General features: G+C 43.3%; 1 protein-coding gene across 3 annotated transcripts in view; it reads right to left on the reverse strand.

Moving 5' to 3' along the window:
- CWC22 (CWC22 spliceosome associated protein homolog) overlaps positions 1 to 11,931 on the reverse strand; it is a 116,261-nt gene that overhangs the window by 53,842 nt on the left and 50,488 nt on the right. For all 3 annotated transcript variants that reach the window (XM_019523037.1, XM_019523036.1, XM_019523038.1), the window contains 3 exons: positions 8,505 to 8,600; positions 6,633 to 6,714; positions 3,539 to 3,599 (listed from right to left, as the gene is read on the reverse strand). In XM_019523037.1, coding sequence (XP_019378582.1) covers positions 3,539 to 3,599; positions 6,633 to 6,714; positions 8,505 to 8,600 — 239 coding nt within the window. The remainder of the gene's footprint in view (positions 1 to 3,538; positions 3,600 to 6,632; positions 6,715 to 8,504; positions 8,601 to 11,931) is intronic.

Genomic DNA, 11,931 nt, shown 5'->3' on the forward strand with positions numbered 1-11,931 from the left:
TGACTTCCTGCCCTTTGGGCAGGGAGCTGCACTCGATGACCTTCCGAGGTCCCTTCTAGCCCTAATGTCTATGAAATCTATGACAACTCAAATTTATAAACCAGACTTTGTAAAAGGCTTGTTTTTTAGTGTCTGAAGTTTGTAAAAACAGAGTTATTTTTTAGAAGTTTTTTTTGTAAGATGATGCCTATCATGTCTTGCCAATCAGGTGATTAATAGGTATTTATACCTGTTTAATTCTGGTACTTTAAACACTGTAGAAATGGTTGGGGAAGCACTAGGGCAGGGGTGGGCAATGTTTTTGGCCAGAATGCCAAAAAAATAGTAAAGTCTACTTTGTAAGGTGCCAGAGTGCTGGTATGCCAGAAAAACAAAACTGGGGCAGAAGGGGTTACATGGTAGGATAAATTACATATTTATTACATATACATATAAATTACATATTAATATAGTTAATAATCATAAATGTTACTTTGTATGGTAAATACCATACAGCTTTTTTAAAAATTCTAAACCTGGTGACAATAAATAAAACTTCATATATTACCTTGGTTTTTGTGTATTCTTTTTTGTTAAGCATTTTATGGTAAGAGAGAGAAAAAGAAAGAAAAAGAGGAGAGGGTGAAAGAAAAAGGAGAAAGAGAAAAAAAGATGACTAAAGAAGAGAGAGAAAGAGGGTGTATCCCTCGCTGCCAATGTCTCCTACCACTCCTCCACAGTCCTGGAGTGGGTGAAGCCCAGGCCCAAGGCTGGGAGGGTGGGCCTGGCCAGGGCTCAGGCAGGCAGACGCCCTATCCCACCCAGACAGGGGCAGCACTGGGGCACCAAACACTGCAGCCAGGTGCTCGGGGCAGTGTGGGCAGCGCAGGAAGTAGCAGGGGGAGGTGCCGTGGCCAGACCAGGCTGGTCCGACTTCTGGAGCTCTGTGGGGATAGGGCACGGCTGCCCTGCCTGTGAGCGGATGCTGCTTGGCCAGGGTAGGATGGTGCGCTCAGGGAGCTCCCGACTCTGGACTTGGCCTCCCTGTGCACAGGCACAGCTGTGGGAGCCCTTGCACTGGGAGTGTCTCTGTCATACTTGTGCTGTGCCCAGCAGAAGGGACCTCAACAGATCGAGTCTGACCCCCTGCCTAAGCAGGAAAGAGTGCTGGAGTCAGATGGGGTCAGCGCTGAGAAGGCTGAGCCAGAAGCTCCCTGAGCCCCGTGTCCTGCCCTGGCCAAGTGGCATCCCCTCATGGGCAGGGTGGCTGCGCCCCATTCCTTGAGAGCTGTGCAAAGTCAGGCTGGGCCGGCACCTCATTTCTGCCAGCCTCTGTGGTCCAAGCCTGCAAAGCCCTGGAACAAGCCCCCTGCTTCCTGCCCAGCCCTGCCTTCCCAAGGGGCTGGCTGAGTCATTCTGCCTGTAGTGCCTCTCCCCCTCCACACCATCTTTCTCCCTGTGCTGCCCAGACCCTGCCTGGAGCGCCCGGGGCACATCCACCCACTGGGAGTCTCCAGCGCAGCAGTCCTGTGCAGCGCCTGCCCAGGCTCCAGTCCCAGCCACCCACAGCTCTCTCCGAGGACTGGGCTGGGCATCCCTGCCTGTGTTCTCCCTGACTCTGCCCCTGGTGCCTGCCAGTGTTGGGACCTGTGGCTTCTCTGGAAAGTCCAGAGCAGCAACTTAAAAAACATTTTTTAAAATAATTTCCTTTCACAGGTCCTGGCATGCTAAGGAAAACATATCTGTGCACCACTAATTGGCATGTGCCAGGGGGTGCCGATCCCTGCACTAGGAGGCAATCAACTCCGAGTGGTGTAACAACCCGCACACCATATTGTAGATTGTAGAATCTGATCCAGAGAAAGTATGAAGCCTGAAAAACATCTTTTCCTGCAGAATTCTCCTTACATCTCATTGGAAATCCTAATCTTCTATGCAGTGGTTTTCAACCTGTGCATTTGGGGGTCTGCAGGCTGTATAAGGGGTCCATGAAAGATGACTGATGAAAAGTATGTGAATACCCGTACTTACAGTACAAAGGGGTCTACACTTTCATTTGAAATTTCCGAAGGGATCTGGCACCTCCATACAACATTTTTTTTAGGGATCCACAAATGAATGAAGTTGAAAGCAACTGTTTTGTGGGACTAGGATCACACCTAGTCACTTCTGAATCATTTCACACATAAAGAATGAATGGGTCAGAGAGTAAAACAGACAGAAGGATCAGATGCCTTCTTAAGACTCTTCTTTTTATTAAAGATACCTTTGTAAAGAAATAGTGGCAGAAATGAAAGCACAATAGGCCAAACAGTTTCTAATTATAATATTTATCAGTTTTTCCAAAAAGCGTACTGATTTCTTTCCCCCTCCATAATTGGTACTGCATTGATAAAGACGAGCTTTTGCATTTTTTGGATCAGAGTATGTCAAAAGATTACAAGCACAATAGCGAGCCAAAAAGAAAGGTCTACAATTTGTGATTATGAAGATTGAGACAGGAGAGGAATGAGTTTATCAATAAATAAAAGACTTGCTTCAGAAGTTAGATGAATATTTGGATCCTGTCAACTGCTCAAGGATCTCGTTTAAATCTTAGTCAAACAGCAATGACCCTGTCTTGCAAGCATACCAATGAGAAATCTCTTAAATGCAGTAACTACGGACAAATGCTTAGTAATGTAATCCCCAAGATTACAGCAAAACAGCAATACTGGAGATGATTGCTTAATACAATACATAATATTGCTCAACCAAATCCATGAAAATAATAAAACCTTGATTCTTAGCATGCCAACAAAACAGAGTAGGATTTGTGGTCTTATAGTTACTTTGTTAAATGTCTCACCCAAGAGAAAAAGTCAAAGAAGTCAACTGCCAAACATTCGAAGTCTTTCTTTCACAGACATTTCTCTAGTTTCCAGAACTGTATCTGCTTTACAATCATATATCAGTCATCTTTGACAAACAATGTTCAGCAGTCTTCAATCTTTTTAGACTGAAGCCCCTTTTGTTTCACTTCAGGTACCCTTCCATAACTTTTGTGAACTGCACAGCACCCATTTAAAAAAAAATATTATTACAGTGCTTTTTCCTTGCAGAGGGGTTGGGCAACGAAGGTGGGGTACCAGCCAGGCAGGAAGGAACCTAAACCTGTACTCATCTCCTGACTCTTCACAGCACCTTTCAAAATGATCTTGTGGAAACCTAGGGTGCCCCAGAACCCTGGCGGAGAATCACTGCAGTATAATAAATGCATCTAGAACTAGAATGACACCACATGGTAAGTCAACAAACTCAGTGGAAAAGGGGAACTGCACCCAACTTTCTGAATCAGTACACAAGGAACTGAAACCACAACAATCAGTTGTCATGCTATTTGCCATAATGATTGGTTCTCTACTGTAATTTATCCCTTTTATATTTGTTCAGATGACGGACAACAATAGGATCAAAATCCTAGGTGCTACAATAAACATTTTAGTTAAATGTTTAACAATCAAATTATATTCCCCCCGCCCCCCACAGGAATGAAAAAGGAATAAAAAGAAAAGCTTACAGTCTGACTCTCAGGAAAATCCATCTTCAGCAATTTGTGAGCACATTCCTCAAAGTCCAAACTGCAAAGGGAAAAAAGCATTTACTACTCACATCCATTTCATACTGTGTAGTACACACTGCATTAAAAACACTTTCCAAAACAAGACTGATAGGAATTATGTAATTGTACACAATGATATTTGTCATTCTAAGAAACCATCATCTAATTCAGGACTGTTCAACTGGTGGCTAGCATGCTGCTCACAGGCCCTTGCAACAGACTCTCTCACTGCCACATGGCAGGTCAGGGTGGCCTGTACCACTGGCAGAAATCAATGTTGCCATATGGGGGGAAGGAGGGGCTAAGGGTGGTCCACTGCCAATGCACTATGGGGAGGAGGGATCACATACTACCAGGACTGCCTTCATGGTTAGGGGCCTAATTCTGGGGAGCTATGCACTGGGGCTATGTGGGCAGCTAGGGGGGAAGTGAAATCCCAGAAACTTGTCTCAGTAGTACATGGGCCATGCAGTTTGTGGCCACTAGCTCTGTCAAAGTTGGACAGTCCTGGTGTAATTTAAACCGTATATGGTCTCCCACAACATTCTTGCAAGCGAGCTAAGGAAGTATGGGATGGATGAACGGACTGTAAGGTAGATAACAAAATTGGCTGGATTGTCAGGCTCAGAGGGTAGTAAATCAATGGCTCAATGTCTAGCTGGCAACCAGTATCAAGTGGAATGCCCCAGGGGTCAGTCCTGGGGCTGGTTTTGTTCAATATCTTCATCAATGACTTGAAAGATGGGACGGATTGCACACTCAGCAAGCTGTGGGGTGGGGAGGGGGAGTAGTAAATACACTGGAGGGCTAGGATTCAGATAAACCTTGACAAATTGGAGGATTGGACCAAAAGAAATCTCATGATGTTCAATAAGGACAAGTCCTATACTTAGGACAGAACAATCCCTTGCATTGGTAAAGCCTGGGGGACCAACTGGAAAGGCAGCAGCTCTGCAGAAAAGCACCTAGAGTTACAGTGGACAATAAGCTGAATATGAGCCAAGTGTTCTCTTGTTGCAAAGACAGCTAATGGCATATGGGGCCATAAATAGGAGTATTGCCAGCAGATCAAGGGAAGTGATTCTTCCTCTCTTTGGCACTGGTGAAGCCACATCTGGAGTAGTGTGTCAAGTTTTGGGACCCTACTACAGCAGGGTTGTAAACAAATTGGGGAAGAGTGGAGCAGAGGGCAATGAAAATGGCTAGGGAGCTGGGGCACATAACTTCTGAGGAGAGGCTGAGGGAACTGGGCTTATTTAGTCTGGAGAAGACTAATGGGGGATTTGATAACAGCCTTCAACTACCTGAAGGGAGGTTCCGAAGAGGATGGAACTAGACTGTTTTTAGTGGTGGCAGGTGACAGAACAAGGAGTAATTGTCTCAAGTTGCAAAAAGGGAGGTTTAGGTTATATATTAGGAAATTTTTTTCCACCAGGAGGGTAGTAACTTGTTCCAGTGTTTTACCCAGAAAGGCTGTAGAATCTCCATCCTTGGAGGTTTTTAAAGACCCAGGTAGACAAAGCCTTGGCTGGGATGATCTAGTTGGGGACAGTCCTGCTTTGAGCACGGGGTGGACTAGATTACCTCCTGAGTTCCCTTTCAATCCTAATTTTCTGATTCTACGGACTTGTTACTGTTCAGCTACGTCAACAAGGTTAGCTTTAAATTCCTTTTCATAAAATAAAGGCAACTGGAGAAAAATCTATATACAAAATATAAAAAATGGTGGAATGGGAAAGAGAAGGGAATTCAATCCTCTTTAAACCACAGATGATACTTTTGATTTAAAATTCTCCTTTTTCCTCTCTCACTTAATTAAGCAGTGTGAAATATGTAATATCTTCCTTTAAAAAAGTATTCTTAAAACTAAAATCTTTTCAAATGGTTTTTTTTTTTTTATTTAACAACCTAATCCAAAGCCAATAAATGCTGCAGATGGACCAAAAATAAGATAACTCCCATCCGTGAGTCATTATTACTCTTACATCATGCAAAGCCTAGTAACAAAAACAAACATAAGTTTGTTTGTTCTCCTCCTGTAAAATATAAAAACATAAACACTACATTCAGACCTCAGAAACACTCATCATGTGCCCGGATGCTGTAACCAAAACTTCTCTACAAAAGCTGCTATCATGATATCTAGACACATAGATTTAATTTAAGTAAGCCACCAGCTGTTATGGTTGCAAAGAAAACCTACAAAACGTGAGCCAAATGTAATTAGGGTGAAGAGGAGTCTGCAAGCAGACTTGCATCAATATCTTTGAGAAGGCATGAACTGCTTCCATTTATCTCAATAAGGTATTAACTCAGAAACCCAGTAATAACTTAAATATAAACTATCTTCACTACTTCATTTCTCATGTAAGAAATAAGGGGATCACAGATCCACACGATGTATTGTAAGCAATGTTTTATTCTGTTATCAGAATTAGGTGATGTGAGATGCACTACTTCTAATTTCCTTCCCCCCCATACAATAACAGAACAATGCTTAAGAAGCCTCACATATGTGTAAGCATATGGCATTTCAGAGTTCCAGTTAGCCAAGAAGCATGTACTAATATAATTTTGAGTATCTTCACAGCCCACTCTCAGTTCAGTCACATGGGTCAGAGTTTGTAGACAGACTCTGTAAGAGTACCATCTGGATTTTCCCTGATCTGTACCAGCATTATATAGCAGAAGTTTGGTAAGTGTCACATTTTAGAAGTCTTCACCTGCAAAATTAAGTTTTCTAAATGCAGTCATACCCTCAGAGGTCCACAGAGCTCCAAAAAAGTTCTAAAGATAACACACTATTTCCATCATACATACCCCTCCTTCATCACTCAGAAGTTCTATGAATGTGCTTTCATCAACTTCCATCAAGCGCAGAGAATGTAATCACCCTCACCAGAACATTAACTTTAATTGCTGTACTGGCCCTGTATAAAACACTTGAATTTGTTTTATACGACTGCATGCTAATAAGAAAGCTATTGCCAACCTTTAATCAACAGACTAAATTCAAATGCATCAGTTCGCAATATGCTTTTGCCATTTTTACCTTGACTGAATAGCAAGATAAATTGTACGACGAAAGGAGACCAAGTTAATTTCTGTTTTGTCATGGATAGTCACTTTTTGTCCTGGAAGAAAAAACAAATGAGTATGTTATGAAATACATATAGAAAGTAAAGCAGATGCATACATTCTAACATACAGATATTGTACCTTTACTAAGTGTATAGTTCATTATGTAATAATACCCCATGCACAGACTAATTTTAGGGGCATTTAGGTAGGTATTGTAGATTTGTACAGAACTCCCGTACTTGTGGATGGATAAAAGGACAGAAGCCAAACAGTGCCACTTTTACATTATTCATATTTTACATTAATACACATACTAAGATAAAGAGACCTAGCTGCATTAAAGATTATACCACTAAGTACATTTTATGGACAACTTCCTTTAAAGGCTCAGGGATAACTAGGTGAACAGTTACCTTTTATGAAGTCTTTTTTAAATTTCACTTTTTGCCATTTCCACTTGAACCAGGATTTGAAAATTCCAGGTCTACATTCTTAAATATATTTTTAATATTAAATATATTAATAGATTAATCACAGTAGTTGCTACACCCAGCTACAGAGTTTATGCCAGAACCAGCAATTTCACAAGAAGCTGGATCAAAGTAGTGCAAAGGATATTTTTATGTCATTCACAGGAACAGAGTTAAAAAGGTCAAAATAGCGGCCTTAAAAGCAATTAACATCCTACTTCATATGGGAGTGCCCTTAAAAATCTGCTAGTATGCAATACAAGTGATGACAGGTTTCTCTGAATTGCCATCTTCTTCAGCTTGTGACTGACATTTTGTTTAAAAATATGATTCTGTGACATACTGTATTTACCTGAATCCAAGATGACTTTGAATTTAAGATGACCCCTGAATAATTAGATTCTATGTATGAAAAACCATAAATTTGTTAAAATTTTCCATGTATAACATCTAATTATGGGAGGGTTATCTTAAATTTGCTCCCCTCCCAAATGCTGCAGCAGAGAAAGCAGAAGCATGGGGCAAGTATTGGGGCAACCTGTGGTGAGGGAGGCAGACAACCTGCCCCGTTTTCCTCCATGATCCTGCCTGCCCAATCACTTGCCCCCACCCTGTGATAGCCCCCCCACCATCACTGCCTTGAGGCAGAGGACTCCAGCTCCAGCCACCCCTGTGCTCCAGGCCAGGGCCTAGACCTTATAGCCTCCGTTGCACTCCCCCCAGGGTCAGGGCTGGAGTCAAGAGTTGAAGCCACAAGGAGCCACCTGCCCAGATCAGTACACAAGTCTAACATGAGGTTCCCCCTCCCTAACACTGAATGGGAAAAACCCCCAAAACAAAACCTTGCCTTGGATTCAAGGAAAAATGGTACTACTACACACTACAAATAATATTCTTGGTTTCCCTGTTAGGTTGTGCCCACTTTAAAAGTGGCCATGTAAAAAGTTCTCCTCATTCATCACTACCCTTCAGGAGTAGCATAAAATATTTTTACAAAAATATGTAGACCTGTATGATTGACTGACTGGAGTGAAGAACAAGTATATGTTATTCAGAGCATTGCTATATTATTCTGTCATTAAATCACATTTTTAGTTGAACAGAAAATATGAGTGTGAATTTTAAATGCAACTTTAAAAGTTCAGATACAGCACATATACCCCAAATACTTAAAAGAATTCTTTAAAAAGTTGTTTTTTCTGCTTCTCGGTTTACACATATAGGATCTTTTGGACATGCCAATAGTTCAAACGTACACATGCAAAAAATCCCTTTAAATGGCAATATTTGTTGTTTCAGATCATAACTTGCTATATGCTATTTCTTCTTGGTCTAACAAAATTAAATCAAATTTGCTATACTTAAAATCCTACCTTCTTCATCTTCCTCTTCTTCCTCATCTTCATCTGCCTCACTGCTTCGAGCATCTTGGTCCGTTTCTGAGTCACTGTCACCTTCATCGAGAATTTCTGCAAAAGAGAAAATTCCAAGTTAGCTGACTATAAGTTTGCCTGACTTATTAGTTACTAAGATTCATAGTTTCATAGATTTAGGGTTGGAAGGGACCTAGTAGATCTTCTAGCCCGACCCCCCGCCAGGGCAGGAGAACAACAAAACCCCAAAACAAGAAACGGGACTCAAATGAGTCCAGCCAGGTAGGCATCCAGCCTCTTCTTAAAGACCCCCAGGGTAGGGGCCAGCACCACTTCCCTTGGAAGTTGGTTCCAGCTCCTAGCCGCCCTAACTGTGAAGTAGTTTTTGCGGATGTCCAATCTATACCTCCTCTCCATCAACTTGTGCCCATTACTCCTTGTTATGCCAGCGGGCGCTAGGGGAAACAGCGTCTCCCCCAAACCCTTCTGGTCCCCCCTAGTGAGTCTATAGACGGTCACCAGGTCCCCCCTCAGCCTTCTCTTGTGGAGGCTGAATAGGTTCAGGTCCCGCAGTCTCTCACTGTAGGGTCTGCCCTGTTGTCCCCGGATCATGCGGGTGGCCCTCCTCTGGACCCTCTCCATGTTGTCCACATCCCTCTTGAAATGGGGCGCACAGAACTGGACACAATACTCCAGCTGTGGCCTGACCAGCGTCGCATAGAGGGGGAGGATCACCTCCTTGGCTCTACTCGAGATGCACCTGTGGATGCACGACAAGGTCCGGTTAGCCCTGCCAACCATGACCTCGCATTGTCGGCCCATGTTCATCTTGGAGTCAATAATGACTCCAAGATCTCTTTCTGCCTCCGTGCTCTCAAGTAGGGAGTTCCCCATTGTGTAAGTGTGCTGCTGGTTCCTACTGCCCAAGTGCAGCACCCTGCACTTGTCCGTATCCAAGCAGTGGAAAGTAGGGGTGTGCAAAACAGGCTGTGTTGGATTTGGATTCGACCTGAATCAGGGACAGTGATTCGATTCGTTGATTCGGATCACTGTCCTGATTCTTTTTGGCCGAATCAGAATCTGAAGATTTGATGCTGATTCGGAAAAATCAGAGATTCAGCCATAGGCACAGCTTTAAATGTTTTTTCTACATACCTTGAGGTACCAGGCGCGGCTTGTGAATGCTGTGATGGTGGGGCAGATGGAGCGTCCCACAGCAGCGCAGGGGGACCCCTGCATGCTCGGTGGTGAACCCGGAAGTGGGTCCGCTGCGGAGGCATCCTGGCCCCACTGCAGAACCCACCCCCCGCAGCACCCTGGTTCGGTGATCAGCCATGGGGGGACCCCAGGTGCCCCCCCAGATCAAGGAGGCACCACTCATGGAGCCGGACGGTCATGGTGCAGGGGCCCTGGCAGACCCAGAAGTGGTCTGGAAGTGCTTCTGGTCCATTTCTGGGTCTGCTGCTAAGCGTGCTGAGGACCACCCCCCTGCACTCCTATAGGACGCTCCATCTTCCCCACCATTGCAGCGTTCCATGTCCACCAAACTGAATCAGCGACCAAAGCTTGGCATAGCCTTAGTGGAAAGTATGTCTAACAGAGGAAGAGCCTCACAGACCTGCAACAGTTGCAGCATGTCTTCAACAGAAGTAAGGTATTCATAAAAGAGGACAGAGTAGGGGTACCAAACTTACCCTGGGCCTTGGGCCAGATTTGGACCCTGGGGCACCTCCTTGACCAGATCTGTAAGGGCAGTGGCAATATCGGTGGGGCCAACCATCAACAGAGGGGGTCTGGGGGGAGCAGGAGGGACAAGCTGTGGCAGCAGGGGTTCAGCAGCAGGGGGCAGCCACAGGGCAAGCAAGGACAGCCCTTGCTGCCCCCCTCCCCACTTCAAGGAAAGCAAAGGGTCCTAAATGCTGCAACAAAGCGCAAAGGCCATGTCCTTCAGGGCCCAGGGGCCCCAAGTTCTGCAGCACAGCCCATCCCCTGAACCCATGTCCACTTCTGCAAGCTGGATCTGGCCTAGAGGATGTACATTTAACATCTCCAACTTAGAAAAACGTGGAAGGGAAAGAAAAAAAAAAAGAGATTTTACATGGTCAAGGCACCACATTAAAACATATGGCAGATAGAAGTAAAAATAAAAAGGACTCCCTGATTAAAAGAAGCTGAAATTCAATCAGATGCCAAGAATAAAAATAGTCATTTCTATTCTAAAAAGTTATTACTGAAATTCACATTACATGCTAATTTGATTACCTGCAGAATGTGCCCACAAGCTTCTCTAATATCTTTCCCAACTATACAGTTGATCCAAAGCCACTTTTCTTTTTGCATACTTCCTGCACCACCATGACTACAACACTTACAACCATACTACAGGCTGGTTTGGCATTAACAAGCCAGGGTAGTGTCTGTTAAATATCTGTCAGAAAAGTCACAGTAGACTCGAGAGGAAAACAGTTAACATAGCGGTCCAAGAAGTGGAGATCCACACACACTTTAGAGAGAAAAGATCTCCTTACGAATACTTGACAGACAGCATTACTTGTAAAATAATAAAAGATCTCATACTTGTAAGCTAGTTTTAATCGATCTGCAATATAGAAGTGATGTTAAATCACAAACAATGGGTAAGATTCAAAGGTGAGCATTAAGCTTCCAAAAAAATGTCTGGGACATAAATGTCTGGGACATTCAAGTTTATAAGTAAAATTTAGTATTGCTAATATTTATGGACCACTTAAACAACAACAAAAATGGTTTGCATCAAAATACAAACTTATACATATGTTACCTGCTACATTATGTGACTAAGAAAAGTAAGCTTGACTTAAAACTACTAACTTTTACCTCAGCAGCAAATGTGTATTTCGTAATCTTTTTAGTCAGAATACACAAAACTATCTTTAACCCAACTTAAATCTTTTCACATACTATATAGTTTTATACCCCAGTGGAATGCTTGCATGAACCTGGTTTATAAAAATCACAGAACGATAAGGCTGAAAGGGACCTTAGGAGGTCATCTAGTACAACTCTTACTCAAACCAGGATCAGTCTTTACCAAACCAAGTACTCATCTAACCTGCTTTTAAAGACTTCCAAGGAGGGAGATTCCACAACTGAGTAACCTATTCCAAATTTTGACCACTCTCATCGTGGTGGCCTTCCTAATAATTCTTCCTAATAGCCATTCTAAATTCCCTTGTTGCAATTTAACACTGTTGTTTCTATTCCTGTCCTCCATGGACGTAGAGTATTGTCTAACACAGGGATGTCCAACCTTTTTGAATGTGGGGCCGGATCACGAACTTTTTATCACCCTGTGGGCCGGCAAGCCATATTCAAAGACTTCACAGGAAGTGGTGTCACATCAGGAAGTGATGTCACGTGACCTTTGACACCAATGAAGTTGCAGGAA

Source organism: Gavialis gangeticus, unplaced genomic scaffold (assembly GCF_001723915.1).
Source record: "Gavialis gangeticus isolate Ggan-Ray unplaced genomic scaffold, GavGan_comp1, whole genome shotgun sequence".
Classification (NCBI taxonomy): domain Eukaryota; kingdom Metazoa; phylum Chordata; order Crocodylia; family Gavialidae; genus Gavialis; species Gavialis gangeticus.